Raw genomic sequence first — 18,699 nt, 5'->3', positions numbered from 1 at the left:
GCAAATTCTGTTTCTGTTAAGCTGTGCATCCAGGTAAAGTTATGTGAGCTATAAATTCATAATTATATTTAAATCAAGATATCTCGATTTCTTTATCTTAAAAGTGAAGAGAAGTATGACCTTATGGAATTGTTTCCAGGTTCTGTGAGAATAGACAAGATACAGACATAGAAGGCATTTCTCCGATACCGATTGGATGTGAAAAAGGTTTCAAGTGTTATTTAAGAAACAATATTTCTTATTGTCCTTTGATAATTCAGAATTGATACTCTTTTGTGGCCTCTTTTGAAAAGTATTGTATTCTTAAATGAGACTGTAAAACAGGAATGTGGCAAAAATAGTTTGTATTGAGCTCTTTAAAGGGTCACTCACTGACCTCTGTTCACTGTTGGGAGATTAAAAGTTGGATATAACTGGGCTTTTTCTTTATTGGGTTGAAGGTGTTTAGTTCATTGCTAGAAAATAAAGTGTGGGTAGTTGTTTTCTAATAAAGTGTGGGTAGTTGTTTCTAGTCTTCGTACACATTTTAAATCACTACAAGAATTCTACATTTAGATTTTAGTTTCTTAAAATTCTTCAACAGGAGGAAGTATGAAAAGTCCAGCAGATAGGTAGAAAACAATGTATATTCTCTCTCTCTCTCTCTCTCTCTCTCTCTCACACACACACACACACACACACACACACACACACACACACGCTTGTGGAGATCAGAGGACAATTTGCATCAGTCAGTTCTCTTGTTGGAGTTGGTCCTGGGGATAGGGCTCAGTGCATCCCTGCTCTGCCTCCTTTTGTTGATTATTCTGCCTGGGGATTTATTAACTTTAGCCATCTTTGAAAGAATGAATTTTATGTCCTGATGTCCTGTTAAGTTTTCTCTTGTTTTACAGTTTCAGTGACTCTCATTTCTACTCTTTCATTCTTTTTACCTTTATACTTTCTTTGGGTTTATTTTACTCTTATTTATGGTACCTCTCCTTCTCGATACAAGCATTATTGTTAAAGATTTCTCTCAGAGTCAATTTTACCTCATCCCAGTAAACTTTTATATGTTATCATCTCATTCAATTAGAAAGGTTTGATTTTCCTTTGTGATTTCCTATTTGAACATCAAGTATATTAAAAACAGTAATGTTTAAGGAGAAATCATTCACGCTCCTATTAGACCCTTACTGACCAGCTTTCATATTGCTAGAAAGTACTATACACAAATAATCATCAGTCTCACCCAGCTATGAACTCTGAGAGATATACCCACTGGTACAATAGTGGCACAAATGTTATAGGAGTAACCAACCCATTCTTATTGAACTTAAGGCCTACTCCATGAGATATAGTCCATACCTGAAACTGCTAGCAGCTCCAAGAACCAGAGATAGACCTAACTAACTGTTAACAAGTCTAGGAACTAGATAGATAATAGTCCCTAGAGAAAACTTACTACTATTATTCTACTAAATGAATGTAGCAATTAAATGATTCCTAATGATATATTGATATCCCCATAAATCAGTGCATCCCTCATCTCTCATCAGAGAAGCTTCTTACAGGAAATGGCAGTTAACACAGAGACCCACAATTGAACAATGTTCTAAGAATGAGATGCTCTGGAGCACTCAGCCATTACTGGGATGTCTTCATCAAGGTTCAGGGAGCTATGTGAAAAGGAGGTGGAAATATTATAATAGCCAAGGAAACAGTGTCTTCCAGATACTACATGGCTGATACACATATGAACTCACAGTGACTGTTGACAGCATGTACAAGAGAAGGGGAAGAGGGCCCAAAGTCCTACCTCTAACCAAGAAGCTATTTACAGTTGATACCTGCTGAAAGGGAAAATCGGTCTTCTTCAGTGTAATGGCACTTCAAGATGGGCTTCATGCCCGGAAGTAGTTGACCAACCCAAAACAGACCCTATGGGTTTTATTGTTGTTTTGTGAGTTTTGTAGTTGTTTTGTCTTTTTTTGTGTGTGTCTGTATAAAGTTTTTATGGCCCGACAAACCGCCCAACCGATGCAATAATCCAAATCAGACCATGTTAATGGATGCCCTCTCTGGTGGCCCTCCAGGAAAACATGGGGTGTGGGGGGGGACCGGAAGGACCACATACTTTTTCTCTGGGGGCAGTTTAAATAGCCTGTGGGAGTGATCTTGACCTTCCCTGGGGAGAGATCACCGTTTGGTAGGCTTTTTCAGAGGTGGAGTGTGGAGTGTGGCAACGCCCAGGGGAGGGGCCTTGGAATAGAAAGTTCCGCTCAAACATTTTAGAATGGATGCCGGGGGCTGGAGTGAAGCCCCACCTAAACATTTTGGTTTGGGGTTTGATGGGGTTTTTAAGACAGCAAAAGAACAGGAGTTATGTGGATAGGGAGGGAGAAGGATATGAAAAACATTTTATTAAATAATTCAAAACTGAGCTGGGTATGGTGGCATATTCCTTTAATTCCAGTACTTGGGAGGCAGAGGTAGAAAGATTTCTATGAGTTTGAGGCCAACCTGATCTACATAGTGAGTTCCAGGACAGCCAGGACAATGAGACACCCTGCCTTAATTCCTATCCCATAATTTTTTAATGTGATATTATTTAATGTGATATTACTTTCCAAATATTGGAAATGTTGGAGTTTTTTTCCACTATTGCAATCTATTTATAGTCTGTTGTTAGTCAGCACATTTCATATTACTTCAGAGCTTTGAATTTTTTTAGATTTATTTTTGACTTAAATATTATCAATCAAGACAAATGTTGCATATCCACTGAAAAGAATTTATGTTCTTGGAGCAAGGAAATGGTCCTGTGTTAAAAATATTTGATATACAAGCCTGACAACCCAACCTCCCAGCCCCAGGACCTACATAAAAAGCTGAATGTGATAGCTTACATCTGCAATCCCAGCACTGCTGTGGCAGCATGGGAGGCAGAAACAGAAGGCTGTACCAGACATCTTCAGACAAGCCACTCAGCTGAAGTATACAGCACAGCATTGAGAAACAGCCTGAGACCCTGCCTCAGAATGAAAGACAAGAGCTAGCTCCTAAAACTTGTTATGTAACCATCACACACATACAGACACACACACACACACACACACACACACACACACACAGGATTTGTGTCCCATAAATACTTGGCATAAGTCTATAAATGTCAATAAATTTAACACATGTTGGAATGCCTTCTTTCTACTTTTATTCAGCTCTTTGTCAGTTTTCTTTTGTTCTTAATTATTGAGCAATATTAGTCTCTATACGATTGTAGATGTCTTTTTCCTTCATTATTATATATCATTTAAATATATGTTTTAAGGAGATTTGGCCCAATTATTGTCCTTAATTATTGACCATAAATCTATTATACTAGATACCAGTATAGCCATGGTAGCTTTCTTTTCATTGCATGGTGTTTTCTATTTTTAACTTAATATATCAATTACCAATGCTTTTAATTTTCAAGTGCATTTCTTATCAAAGTATAGTTGATTCTTCCCATATAGTAATCTGTCTTCTAACTGGTATGTTTATTCCACTTATTACTTAACATAATTGATATTATTTTATTGAAATCTATCTTTCTAGAATTTTCTGTTTCCGATGCTCTTTCTTTTCATTTACTTCTGGCTACTTTAAAAAAAACTGACCTGTTTTTATTCCAGTTTATTCACACCATTCATTTTTAAGTTACCCTGTTGATGAATGATCTTTGTTAGGTGTTGGTGACCAGCTTCAACGAAAATACTACTTACCAGGGTAGGGGTATGGGAATCAGAAAAATAGTAAAGAGAGTAAAGATGCAAGTGAAAATAATATAACAGAGATGTAGGACAGTGTCCAGAGGGAGATTCAGTGAATACTGAAATCCCTGCATTTAATTTTCCATACACTTTTATACCCCAATACAAAAGGGGGAAGAAGGCAACAAACGACTTCTTTAATACAATACAAAGGACAACTTGAACAGTTCTTCGCTTCAATACCTTGAGATATCAAGTCATTAACATTCTGTTGTTTAGGCAGTGAACCCACCCTAGACCAAATATCCTAAATACAGCCACTCCCAAGGTCAAACCTCCTGTTTCAAAGGAAGGAGCAGAAGTATTCTTGCACGTCCTGGCCATTAGTCAGGGTGGAGTGGATCTCCCCGTGTGGGCCATCTCAAAGTCAAAAGAACCAAGTAACCACATCCTGGGTCAGGATCTGTAGCCCTGGTTGTTGTCAACAATTTTGTGCATCCTCAGACTCTCTGACCTTCAGACAAGGTGGAAACAGGCTCACATTTTTGGGCCTCCACAGGTAGGTGCCTCCTGTTCCATAGCATTTTATTAGTAAATGTTTATATTCCACTTTTAAAAAAATTCTAAGCTTGGGTGTCTGAACAGCTTGAAATTCTACTGAACATTTCAAGAAGGATTATTTTAATCCTTCTTTCTTTGGTTGCTATCAAAACTCAAATCTTTACCTTTCAGCAACTTGATTGCAATATATCTAGACTTGGATTTTTCTGAGTTTATGCTGTTGGAGTCTGTTGATCATCGTATGAATTTATATCTGTTGTCATACTGTGGGACTTTTTGGTTAGCTGCCATCTCCCAGTGTGTTTGTGCATCACACTTACTCTGCTCCTCTTCTGGGTTGCAGTGATATCATGTCCATGCTTCCAATTTTGCTCTCCCACCCCACCGAGGTGCTTGAAACTTTTTATTTATGTGTCTCTTTTAATTTTTGTTGCTTGATTTTCCAATGATTTTTTTTCTGTGGTTGAGACTAGAGACTAGATCATATTTCTATGGATATATGCTCATCCGAGTTTTTCCTTGCTCATTTAAGTCTATCAGACTTATTCAGTAACTTGGAGGTTGTATTATTATGTTTCATCTTTTTCAAATAATTATTATACTATTCAATTCTACAATTTTCATCTTGTCATTCTTCATATAAAACTCATGGAACTGTATACCTGCAAGGGTAGATTCTGCTATGCTAAATTACCCCCAACGAGTTTGTGCTTTTAAAGTCATTGTTGTGTTATCTATATGAAGAGAAATACTGTTTCTTCCCCAAAAAACTGAGAGTTTGAGTAAAATGAAAATGATTTAATATAATTATTTAGATGTATTTCTCAATATTAAAATATTTATGGACAAAGTTTTTGTTTGATTTTAAACCAATCAAAAGGCTTAATTTATAAATACCACTGACCAATACTTAATCATATTAAACTCTAGAATAATTCCACAAAGAATTTGACTGTGACCTCTCAGGTACAGTCAAGTGACTTTTAGATGCTCATAGACAATACAGAAATGTGAGAGGTTTGTTTATCTTTTATGACGGTAAAACCAAAGGGCTCATTTTGTGATTCTGGGGAAAAACTGTTATTGTAATATAAATAAATGATTTATAAAAGTGGGATCTCTTATATCTTTGAACTTTTTGTAGCAAAATAAATTCAATTGAATTTGTTTTTATGACTTCCTCATTTAAATGAAGGGTTTGAAATAAGAATCCTAAGGTATTTATTGCTTTAAACCACTTTTCTTCCATGTTTCCTACTTGTTGCTTTTCTTTATTTTATTCACCTCGTGTAGCAGTTTGGCTGAGATGTGCAGGTAGAACTTACTGAGCTGAAAAATATAAAAGCAGCGAATATCTTTTTAAAAGTATTCAGAACAACCATCTAAAATGTCATGGCTTGCCAAAAATTAAGATACAACTGTTGATCAGTGTAAGATGTTTATAAACATGAACTCCATCGTACACAGTCCCTCCTCTTAGTAGTTCAGGGACCTCAGATTGAAGACCCATCTGCTTGCCAGTGACCTTTTTCAGCTTTTAGGAAATAAAGAGTCTTGAAATATTTATAATAAAAACAGAATTGGTTTGATTCTTCTAATATTGCCTTTTCTGAGGAGAGGATCTAACGGCACAATTAATTCTTAATTTTCTTGCCCACAGACTTCGTATATCATTTAAGTGGATGGTTCGAGCTTTTTCTGGATACTTAGCTACAGATCAACTCTTGCTTTTGTGGGATAGAATCCTAGGATACAACTCTCTGGAAATTCTTGCTGGTAAGAGTGAATGCTTGTTTGTGCAACCCATGCTGTTTCTACATGAAGCCCCTTTCCTACCGTCATTAGGGAAGGGTCTGCGTTCATCACTGAACATTTAATAGCTTGAGCAGGCCTAGAAGACAGGTTCTGCAGTTCTGCGCTCTGATGCACCCACCTAACTTCCCTACTCCATTTGAGTCCTGGTCTCTGTGGGGTTTGTGCAGCAGATATACTTGCCTTATGCTCTAATCCCCAGCTTCAGAACATTCTGTCCCGTGCCCCTTCTCAGAGGCTGAGCCCCCTGCATATCTCAAGGCATGCCTCTTCTGGACTGCAGTTTATTCTACATTCCAAACCTTTTCATTTTTGCTCGTAGTCTCTGGCTTCTACCCTGGTGCCAAAATTTCTTCTCTTAGGTATTCTCTCTTTAAAAAGTGGGGAGAGGCACTTCTTCTTTTGCTCAAGGAAGCCATAGATTCATCCATTGCTAATGATTAAGCAGTTTATACAACAGATGTAAACCAATCAGACTGCGACGTTCCACATACAGATTCCTTATGTGGTCTGCACCCTAGTGCACAGCTGACTCAGTACAGATTCCTTATGTGGTCTGCACCCTAGTGCACAGCTGACTCAGTTCTTTGTTACTAGGATTACTAGAAAATTCAAGTAACAACTAGGATATTTTTGCAACAATATATGGGGTACTGAAAACCTGGCCATGTTTTGTTTGCTTCCTGCCTTTACTATTAAAATCACCTCTCTGAGATATTGTAGCAATAAGAAAAATAATGTGTCAAGAATATTCTCTGGGCACCATATTAACATTTTCTGGAATGCCAGAGTCTCTTAGTATTTGGGTGACATTTGGAAAGGTGAAATTAGAATAACTATAAAGTACATGAAGATAAATGTCACCTCAGGTGCAGTCAGCCTGACATTGATTGATGCTTTAACAACTCCCAGCATCCTTCTGTCATTTTTCTTAACTCTCATATAAACTTGTTAGGGAAGAACGGTCTACCCTCATCATTTTAGCTAAAGGACAGTGGCAGATCATCTAGGAATGCAGGAATGTCAGAGAGCATCCTATAGCTTTTCAGACATTTCTGACCAAGCACCCTTATCCTCTGTTCTATGCTTAAGTGCTAGGTAATCCTGCCCTTTCAGAGGACCCATTTGTTTACGGTTATGGCTAACATGTGCCCCTTATAGGGCCTTTGAGATGGCTCAGTGGGTAAAGGTACCTACTGCCAAGTCTGACAACCTAAGTTAAATCCCCCAGACCTACATGGTAGAAGGAGAGAACCACTAGCTGTCTTCTGACCTTTACACACATAGCACGGCTTCCATATATACACTGTGGCACTCACACCCACACACATACATATGTGAACACACACACAAAATGAATAACATAACTTAAAATTTAAAGTGTCCCTTTTTTTTCTTTTTGAAGACATTATTTGTGTGTGTGGGGGGGTACCCACAGACACCAGAAGAGGGCATCTAATCTCACAAAGCTAGAATTGCAGGCAGTTGTGAGCCACTCTGCTTGGGTGTTCGGGACTGATCTCAGGTTATATTAAAGAGCAGCAAGTGCTCTTAACCATTGAGTCATCTCTACAGCTCCAAATATGCCCCTTTTCAACCAAGATGCTCTCATGTTTTTTCTGCTTTCAATCCCCCATCTTTCCTGGAGTCTTCTATTTTCCAGACTAAGCAGTCTGGTTTTCTGCTACCATTTCACAAATGTCTGGATTTTAGACTTCACCAGGCTACTCTCTTTGGGTATGCCCGAACTTTAAAGAGCATACTCCTCATTTTCTGGTCATTCCAGAGAAGATAGTGGGTGAGCACAGTATGAGAAATGCTTTCTCGGAGAGTAACTGAGTAGCATGAGCTTTGCCACCTGGAAAGTGGAAATGTTTTCCCGTGAAGAAAGCTTTGATTTAGAAAACTTTCAAGGACTCTTCAGATTCCAGGTCTCCGGTTTTGTCCCTCATCACTGCCTTAGCTTAGAGAAAGGGAGAGAGAAGAGAGAAGTATGTGGAATACTGGGTTTGCTTTTTACCAGGTACTCTGTTAGTTCATGCATGAATTAGTTCAGTGCATGAATTAAAACCGGACTGGCAAAGAGATAGAAACTGATCCATATATTGCATCCACGCACTTGCCTGAATGCTCTCAAAGCTTACAAGATTTTTAGAACATCTACAGATAAAACTGGAGCGTTGGAGCTCCCAACCTTGGAATTCATGGAAAAGTCTATAATAATAGATCACTTCATGAAGATTTACACAGATTTCTATCAATTATGTCATATAGTTTTGATACAGGTATTTAAGAGCCACCTTTTAACATCAAATATGTTATTATAGAGTCTTAAGAAATCTTTTCATAAATATATCTGTCCTTAATTATGACTGGCAGACCACTAAAGAAGAGCTGAAGACGGAGGCATCTTGATGTCATGATGGAGTTTATTAAGATTAAAGTAGTGAGAATAGTTGTGAAAACCCACAGTGAAACACAGCCGTTTCCACATTTAATATGCAGCATGGCTTCAGTTAAGGATGCCCCAAAGTATAGCTCCTCTCTCCATGGCAAACTGTTCCGTACAGAGGGGCTGGACAAGCTCAACATGAAGCAAACAGAAAGGCACTTGTGTGATGTGACACCAAGATAAATAAAGGCTTTGTGCTCCCATTTGGATGCTGAGTTCAATCAGTGGACTTCTCTACCTTCGGACACACAGCTGGCCACCATCTAGAACTCTTTCCTGCTGCAGCAAATATTTGGACATCCTGTCAAACTTTCACAGCTGCTCAACTATATACAGAAATGAAAGTGGGAGTCATATTTCTTAGCCTCTAAAGTGTTTCCACTGTCCAAAAATGATTCTAGATAGTGGGAAGCAGTAAACAATTGTTAGCCTACAGAAATGGATTTAATACTCTTGTAAACATCATGTTCCATGACTTTACATTCCTTTTTAACTCTTTTCAGCTAAAGAGAAAGAACGCCCTTTGATCCAGATCTCTTAATCCCTTTTTCATGTTTAATAGTTCCCGCTGATTCATTTTAATTTATCTTCAGATTATCCCCGAGTTTTCTGCAGGGTTTTCTTTTCTGTCTCATTATAATGCTCTTGCCAGACATCCCAAAAGTCTCTCATCTGCACTCAAAATGCCTGAGCTCCCCTGCTTGCTCTGCTCCTTTCATGGGGTGAGTTGGAGACCTGGACAGCAAGAGCCTGATTCCACTCCTCAAGCACAGCCTTCCTGTCAGGGCCCTGGACCACCACAGGCCATGTCTGGAGTCTTCTGAGGCACAGCAATGCTGACCCTCCCTAAGAGAGCACAGTCTCTGATGTCAGGGCCGAGTCCTACTCCTTGCCTTTGAACTCAATAGGGAAATCATGCAAGGGTCACATGCACAGAACTTAGAACCAGGCTTAAGTATCAGCTCTGTTTCTCCCTGTGACCAGAAAGGACAGCCAGCTCACCACGCCTCAGTTCCTACACTAGCAAAATGAACCAGATAATAGTACTTAATTCTCAGTGGATGGCATGAAAATTAACTGCCATGGTTTTTCTCATAGTAAAATCGTATAAAAAGGTTTGTATTGGCTATGCAATGAACCCGAGAACCAGCCTTCCAAATCATGTTTACCTCCCGCTTCAGTGCTTGAAGGGTAGGGAGTGCACTACCAGCTAAGGCCATGGGGAAAAATGGTAGAGTCAGGGGCAATTCTATTTTCTCACCAGGGTTGCCTGTCTGGTAAATGGGTCCTCACTGGCTGGGAGTTTCGTGGTCACTCCTATATTGATAGAGTGCGTGCTTGTTAACAGAAACAGATGGTCCCAATGTTTCTACTTAATGTCTGTTACTAAATTCAAATTGTCTATATGCTTTTGAATTTTCAACTTATTTTTCTTGTAGCTAACAAAGTAAATACTAAGATTAGCCTTACAACAGCCCTCTGTGTAGAACTAGCCATTTAGATAGCGTTATGAAAGTCAATAATGAGTACATAAAGATATAAATATAATAAGATATTATAAGTCACTTTTAAACAGTTTTACACCCATGTTTATATTGGGACACCTCCCTCAAACACACGAGTTTTTAAATTTTAACTTCATGTGACTTTCTGAGGCTTCTCAATTTCATATACTAGAAATATCTGTCGAAATGAACTGACTTGAAAGACCACCCTTAGAGCGCCATTCACTTCAACAGTTACGGTGCTAGTTGCTGATGTGAAGGAAATCGTTTGTTTATAAATTACTTTTTGAGACCACCCAATTTTCCTTCCCCCAAACTATGGGACTCACTCCATGAAGTGGCTTGGCGCTGTTCTCTAGAATAGATGTCCCACTTACGACGGCTCCTTAGGGCAGAGGGCAGGGGAACAGCTGCACTGCACGCTCCTTCTGCTTTGTGTGGTGGCTGTGGGCAGAGCATGTGTGTCCGGGCTGCTGAGGAGGCCAGCAGTTGAAATAGTGTGCATTCTTTTCCAGTGCTGGCAGCTGCCGTGTTTGCTTTCCGAGCAGTGAACCTGATGGAGGTGACATCACTGGCTGCAGCTGAAGTAAGGATAAGTTTCACTGCCATGGGATGGAAATAGCTCCCGAGAGGCCGCCAGGCCATCGCTCTAGTGTCTGGTGCACAGGACATGCACTTCTTGTAGCTGAATTTTGTAACTCGGGTAAAACCTATAAATTCTGAGTTAAGTATTATTAAGTGCTCAAATTTCCCTAATCACTTGAAAACAACCTTCTTATGAGGGGTCATAAACAAGATTCTTTCAGGAAACCATTATAACCGTTATGGAAAACCAAAGACCTAGTGGTTTTAATGGGAACCTATAGTACACTTTCTTTGCCCATGTGTTACAAACAAGAACACTAACTGAAAGAATTAAATAGTATGTGTTTGAAGGAAGTTCTCACCATCCAAACTTTGGGTTCTTTTCAGTGGTGAATTAACGATTTAAAGCTGGTTTTCTTCTCTCCTTCCTTTCTTTCCTGTCATCTGTGTATTTTTGTCCATTTCAGAAGTCAGTCATGATTCTTACTGATACTCCACCATATTTTCTGTTTGTGCCTTTTTTTCCCCTTGACAATCACTTTCATATAAGTATGTAGTGAATTGAGGTCAATTTCAACCACTATTGTTACCTTGTCTCATCCCTCTCTGTCTCTTGATAAAACCCTCTTTCCCATTAATCAATACCCATGCTTCTTACTCCCCTCCCCCACCGTGTATGTGTGATCTTTGGGGTTTAATTAGGGTTGCTTTCGTGAGCTTGGGTATAAGATTATTTACTGAAGCATGGTCAACTTATCAGCTACTACACCACTGAGAAAATGAGCCCCTTCTCCATCAGCCATCAACTATCGGGAACTCCTCCAGACTGTGAGGACCTGGTGAACCTCTCCTCCATGCAGAGTGGAATTGTGACAGGCTTAAACTTGTGTTGGCCTCGTGGAGATAACCACAACTGTGTGAGTTCATAGGGGCAGTGGCCCTGTCTTGTCCAGAAGACACAGGCTCACAGCCTCCCACCCAGTCCTCTGCCTCTTGCATTTTTTCTGCCCTTCTTCCACTATGTTCCTGAGCTTTAGTGGAGAACTGAGTACTTGACAATCACCTGTTCTCAGCACTTTGACCAGTTATGAGTTTCTGCATTAATTGCAGCCTGCTGCAGAAAGAAACTTCTCAGATGGGAGGCTCAGACTAGCACCAGTCTATGGGGCAAGAGCCCATGGGATGGGCTATTTGCAGTCCACTCTTATTGGGGGGTGGCTGTCAGTCTTCTCTGTGGTGTAACCACTGATAAACTTTAAAGTTGATTTCTTTCAGTGGTAGAATTTATACCTAAGATATGGTTCAGCCAGATAGTGCCTGCCATGGATGTATGTGTTATTTCTCAGAGAGCTGTGAGTCTTGTCCTTCAAATAGGCACCTACATGTTGTGCCTAAAGGGATGAGGATGTTTCTGTGTCGTGCAACTGAGTAAATATTAGCCGCATCTTAACACGATTCCCTTCACTCAGTCACTCTACACTAGAGTAACGGGTCTAGGGTTCATAATGGAGGTTTATTAATAGACCCAGGCTGAAACGCTAGACCTTCTATAAACTCCCGTTGCCTGTGATGTGAGGAAGGTGCAAGGCTGAGCTCAGTTCTCTTCTTATGTGCATTTTAGATTGTGCACATGTTCAGAGACTCCAGGAAGGAAGTGTAGCCCCGTGAGAGACTGAAGCCAGCTGAAGAACTGAGAGGGGCTCGCCGCCAGCTAACCCCAAACAGGGGTTTATGTGGTGCTTGATTTGACAGACTTTGGTGTTAATAACTTCTTTTTGGTTTTTTGTTCCAGGCAGTTCTGGCTGACCTTTCTACTTTAAAAGTTATGCCTCTTCTTCAAATTTTTCTGTTTGCCACTGTTACCTGATCGTCGAGGTCACTGACAGCACATCTAGTTTTTCATTAGAAACTAATCATGAACTATGCAAACTCTGCATACAACCAAAATTAAACGTTGCATATAAGCCAATAAAGATCATGTTCCCTCCTCAGTTAAAGCTAAGAAGTTTTTCACTTTTTGAAACAGTAACCCTACACACCAAATACTGTGCTTGCATGCTGATGACTGTCAACAGAGAAGCAATAGACATCTCTTCTACTGAACCAAGCATCCTACATGCACAGATTCCTTACTTGTAACGGGCACGTACCATATATGCAATAAGAACTAAAGGCACTATAATAAACGTCAAGAGGTAGCACAGCTTCTTGTTGATTTGTAAACTTCTCCCTAGATATAGTTCTATTTATCAATTGCTCCCCACTAAAGCCAATGATGGGATAGGACATGAAAAGGCTTGGAAACAATCATGCATTTGAGTGGGAATTCAATTGTGCTTTGGTACTGTTAATTAGCTTTTAATTTATGCTGGATTTTCAGATCCTTCCACTTTATTTCTCCATTAAATATCTCCATTTGAAAATTCATACAGATATCTCCATCCCATACTTTTTGGGACAGTTTTATATAGCCCAGGCTATCCTCAAACTCACTGTGCAGCAGAGGATGACCGAATTCCACATCCTCCTGCCTCCATCTGCCAAGTGCTGGGATTGCGGGTGTTTTGCACCACTGCCTCCATCTTATAATATCTTACTCTTCACGCTGGAAGTCGGAAATGTATAGAGGGCTCCCTTTGCACTCCCTAACCTTACGTCTTTCACATAGAAGCCTGGACACTGCTGAGGCATGGTGTCAGAGTCTGTTTCCTTGGAAGAATCTAAGAAGGAAGGATGAAAATCACATTGGCTATGCTGAAGCTCAGTCCTTCCAGATTGACTTCTGGAGCAGAACAGCTCAGACACACCACAAGTGTTCGTTCATTCTAGAACTGAAGCCAGTATTCAAGGGATTGGGTCTTACTTAGTGTTCATTATGAGCAAAAGTTTTGTTTTATATTTCTTTAAAGATATACCATTTCAGTATATGGAATAATAGGATGTGAAAAAATATTGTCTTCTAATTTTAGATGAAAATTGAAGATGCTGGTCACTTTAATAAAACTCAAATAAACTAATAGATTGATACTCTCATCTGAAATTTTATTAAATCTCATCAAATGTATCTTAGGAATCTGTTATTTTCACAGCATATCTTATTAAATTCAACGTAGTAATTCAAGTGCAGTGAAATTAAATTAGATATGAAGAATTTACTGAAAAATATAAATTCTCTTATTCATCAGTGTTTCCTGACTTACTGAAGACTAAATAATTTGTTCTGTGATTGATTCTTTTTTTTTTAAATTTATTTATTATGTATACAATATTCTGTCTGTCTGTATGCCTGAAGGCCAGAAGAGGGCGCCAGACCTCTTTACAGATGGTTGTGAGCCACCATGTGGTTGCTGGGAATTGAACTCAGGACCTTTGGAAGAGCAGGCAATGCTCTTAACCACTGAGCCATCTCTCCAGCCCTCTGTGATTGATTCTTAACAAACCCACATGTTATTGTTTTTGAAAGTGGCACATTCATGTCATATGCCTTGCTGTTGTGCATGTCCAGATGCACCTCCATGGAGGGACAAACATGACTCCAGGCCTAGTGCCCCTCCCTTTGTCACAGTGGCAACAATATTAGGAAGAAGTTGCGTTTTAAATGATTAGTAGATGTTTATAGACATGGCCATCTTTAAACGTTTTAAAGATGATGTGAACTCACTAGTTAGAGACATTGCAGTTGTCTGAGACACTAGATTAGGGACCTTTGCTCATACTATATGTTCCTAAATAATTAGATCTCTGTTATTGGCAATTGAGAGGGAGACCAGACAAATGATTAAAAAATATTGTTCCTGCTGTGTTTGCCTTAAAAAATTGTAAAGGACCCATGAGAAAATATACCTGAAAGTGATTTTTAATGTAAAACATCGATTCCATATGTATTAATTTTTATGTGACAGTTTGATGTCAACAGCTGGAAGGTAACATATGAAGAATGCCCGCTTCATTGGCATGTGTGTTGTATTTCCTGACAGCTTGAGATTATGTCTATTGAGAAACCAATCATTACCTGATAGATACTTTCATTCAGTGCACTTGGCTCTGACTCTTAGTCCCAGACCAAAGCTGCTAGGCAACTTCTCATTTTGCCCCTCTGGCAAACCCCATCCAGCTGCCCTTAGCTGCTGGAAGCACTACCAAGAGAGCAGTCAGGTCATCCTCCTACTCCAAGCAGGGCCTCTTCAGACCGCCTCACTTGGCCTTCTTCCACCAGCATTCCTCTGTGTCATCTCCGATCAATCACCAACGCCCCCTTCCCTTCTGCTCGGCCAGTGACCACAGGGCTCTGGGAGACTAGGGGTGCAGGGCTAATGGTCATAGACACAGTGAAGTAGCTTCTCAGGCAGGTTGTTTTGGTTCTTTTGAACTCAGTCCACTACCATGCACCACAGTTTCGTGTCTGGAAGAGCCTGTCCGACGACCATCTTTGGATCAGGATGCTCTGCTACTGCAGCTTCCTGGCTAGGAATGCCCAGTTTGACTTAACTGTCTAGTGCTTCCTGCTCAGCCTGGGCTCTCCTCCCACTCTACAGGGAGAAGAGAGACCAATAAGCTTGTACCTTCTCTGCCCTCTAATCCAAAGTTTAGCTCGGTCCTCATACTTCATTTCTTCCTTGTCTCAAGAAGTCTCTCTACAGCTCTCTAAATGCTGATCCATTTGAGTTATTCCTGTGCTTACAAAGTTTGACTCCTTGTTGCTTAAAAGATGAAGTCCCCACTCATAAGCATAGAATAATTCCTGATAGTCTGGACTTTCCATTTCCTTGTCCCATGATGAGCCATTCCCATACACCTCAACTTCAGCAAAAGCATGATCTTCAGCCCCTTCTGGCTGTTTTGTTCATTTTACCTCTGCATAAGGAACTCTCATACTCCAGGCCCCACTCAGAAAAACTCCTCTGTTGCTAACATATGCTGCATCCTGCACATTAGAATTATTTCTGTGTCTTTGCTCATCCATTTATGTACTTGTAACAGTGGGCATTCTTCAGGCAACTGGCATTAACTTCCTGGCTGCCCAAGTCATAAGAAGAGATTGTCTACATGTTTTTGCATTTCTTGAATTGTTCCAAAATTGGAATACATTTTTGCTAAACACAAATATCTAGTCTCTCTTCTTCCACTAAGGCTTCTCCTTGCAGTTTGTCTCTTCTCTGTGTGCTTCAGGCCTCACAGAGTCCTCCCTCCAAGTTCTCTGGGCTGGCCAAGCAGTCACATGTGCTGTCCCACCGGCCATTGAATGGCTTTGAGATCAACTCAGAGTCTATGACCGGTGAGAGCTAGGGACACTTGGTTAGAGAACTCTGGTGTAAACTTTCAGGGAAACTGACTGTGAGAAACAATGTGATCACATGGAAAGAAGAAAAGCTGCTCTCGGTCTTTGTGGATCCCCAGAACACACCCCCGTGGGCTCCATGGACCCTTTTGTACATAAGCCAAAGGATTTTTATTTGCAATAGAAAGGATCCTGACTTCTATGATTACTTTCCTTTGAGGGTTGAGATCCAGTAGGTGTAGAAACCCCATCTATCCACTGTTCAAACTGGTGTAGAACTTCTAAACTTCTTCAGTCAGGGCGAAACTGTGGCCTTATGAGGATAAAGCCTATGTTCCGTGCCTACCTGATGTACCTTACAAGGGTCTTTGACCTTTGGCCTTTTGTCATATAGCTCCATGGCTCTGAATGCTTTCTCTTCTCTTCTCACCTAACTCTAACTTGTACCTCAGAACCTAACTCAGGTGCTGCATCATCAGGAAGAATGCTCCTCATACCCTCAATCAGCCCAAGGTGTGCTAGCCAGTCTTCGCTTGTCTTTCTTTTCTGCTCCATGGTAACTCCTTGAGGGCAGTGATGGTCTCCTTTCAGCTTTTCATCTCTAGCACCCAGCATAGTCCTTGCCCCACTAACAGTATAATGAATGTTTGCAGGTGAATGCGTAAGGTCTTCTAATTTGACGAGGAACGTTGTTCAAAGTGATAACTTGCCCAGCCGCATGTAGCCATTTTACCTCTAGTTTCCTACTGAGGAAGTTTCAAAGGGAATAATATCTTTAGAGAAGAAAAATTACTGCCTCTTTTTTTTATTTAAGTGAATATGTATACAATAAAGCTGTACATATGTAAGGTAGAACTCGCTTTAAGTGTACAGTTCTGTACAAATGTGCGTACCTACGTCACCACTTTTGACAATTGTGTGCAGAATGTTTGCATTTCCCTTTGTCCCCTCCTGTTGAGACCCCTGCACACTCACGCACACTCACTTCAGTCACAGAACTGTGGCTAGTCCTAAAGAGCAGGGTCTGTCCTCTAGACGTCCCCTCAGCCCTCTTGTGTTGGGCTTGCTGCACTTGCTCTAGCGTGCTGACAGTGCTGAGGGACAGGTATGGTCAAGTGCACATCTTCATAGGGACAGGCGGCTCCCTTCCCCCAAGGCAATTGCTGGCAGTTCATTTCCGAGCCATGTGTAAGCACTTGTTTACTTTTCTAAGAAGTCACTGAGTTCCTTTGTGCGGTGATTCCACCATCTTCCATTCGCACCCACAACACCTTAGTTGTGGTGGCTCCAGGTCCTGGTTGTCACTGTTAGCTAAGCTATCAGGAGGCCATTCTCTTCCTGTTAGTTCCCCAGTTAGGTAGAACAACATCTTATTCTGCTCAGTCTTTTGTCCGTGTGAAATTAATTACCTTCTCCTAACACTGTAGGACTTCTTTATTGTGGGTGTAGCTTAGAAATCCCATTCTGTGGGTTATCCCATATATTTTTTAAAATCATTCCTTTTTTTCTTTTAAATTTTTAAATAAAAGTTTGCTTTCATTCATATTTACATGCAATTCTTTATTTTCCCACACAGAGTACTGATTAAACTATCTTTTTCAAGAGCAAAAACTTTAATTTTATTGAAATCAAATTTAGCTGTTTTTTTCTTTTTTGCATACTATCTATAAAATCTTTGTTTAACTCAAAGTTACACATACTTTATCCATGTTTTCCTCTATAAACTTTATAATTTTTCTCATTCATTTTGGTCTATTGTTTTTAAGATTTTTTTAGTGTGTGGTAAGTTAGGGCTGAGGTTCATGTTTTCACGCTGGACACCCACCATTTGCTTAGCAGACCGCTTTCTCTTCTACATCAGACCTCTACAGAGGCAGGAGGAGGTAGCTGGTGTCAGGACTTGATTTTGTTTCCTATGGATCTGTGTCTGTCTTTCTGTAACAGCATAACATCTTAATTTTTGTGGATCTAGAGCAAGTCTTGGGATTGACAGTGTAACTGTTCACTTATGTCAAAATTATTTAAGATGTTTCAGTATTATTGCTTTTCTAAATAACTTTTTCCACAAAAGAGTTTGTTAGGATTTTTTTTAATAACATTTGCTCTATAAATAGCTTTGGAAACAATTGATATCATAATACTGAGTTGTCCAATCCTTGAGCACAGTATATTTCCCCATTTACTTAGGGTTTTTTTAATTTTCACTCAATAATATATTGTAGTTTTGAGTGAGAAATTCTTGCACGTATTTTGTTAAAATTATCCCTAGTTATTTCTTGTTTATTTTTACTGTAAATTATATTTTTAACTTTCAATTTCCGGTGGTTTGTTGTTAATATACAGAAGTACAACTGAATTTTCATATTGACCCTGTATCCTAAGACCTTCAAAAAATACTTCTGTTATCCTTTTTTGTAGCTTCCCTAGGATTTCCTACATATATAGTATATCAACTGCAAATAAAGATAATATTGCTTCTTTCAAATCTTTGTGCCTTTGGTCTTTCTCTCTCTCTTTCTCACTCTCCCTCTCTCTCAGCCATGGACTAGAACCTGCAGTAAGTTACAGGACAAGTTCTTCCTGAACATTTCAAATAATCTCTCTCCATGTCATGAACAAATAGAAATAATGAGCAGAAGGAAATCAAAAGAGGAAGAAGAGAACCACGTTCACCAGATGAGTGGAAATAACCAAGTCACCCACCTAGTGCCATACCAGAGCAGAGGAACCCGTCCATAGTTCTGGCTATGTCAAGAAGCAGCCAGCCAT

The 18,699-nt window shown here is 39.9% G+C and overlaps 1 protein-coding gene across 3 annotated transcripts in view; it reads left to right on the top strand.

Annotated features, from left to right (window-relative positions):
• The window catches only part of Tbc1d19 (TBC1 domain family member 19), a 116,933-nt gene extending 98,518 nt beyond the window's left edge, over window positions 1–18,415 (top strand). For all 3 annotated transcript variants that reach the window (XM_041671522.1, XM_041671523.1, XM_041671521.1), the window contains 3 exons: window positions 5,959–6,074; window positions 10,583–10,653; window positions 12,445–18,415. In XM_041671522.1, the coding sequence (XP_041527456.1) occupies window positions 5,959–6,074; window positions 10,583–10,653; window positions 12,445–12,519 (262 nt within the window). In that variant the 3' untranslated portion in view covers window positions 12,520–18,415. The remainder of the gene's footprint in view (window positions 1–5,958; window positions 6,075–10,582; window positions 10,654–12,444) is intronic.
• Window positions 18,416–18,699: the final 284 nt, after the last annotated feature.

The sequence above is a fragment of the Microtus oregoni genome, unplaced genomic scaffold (genome assembly GCF_018167655.1).
Source record: "Microtus oregoni isolate MIOR12 unplaced genomic scaffold, Mior012 000021F_ref0000039, whole genome shotgun sequence".
NCBI classification, from domain to species: Eukaryota; Metazoa; Chordata; class Mammalia; order Rodentia; family Cricetidae; genus Microtus; species Microtus oregoni.
This window is presented reverse-complemented; position numbering and strand designations above follow the sequence as displayed.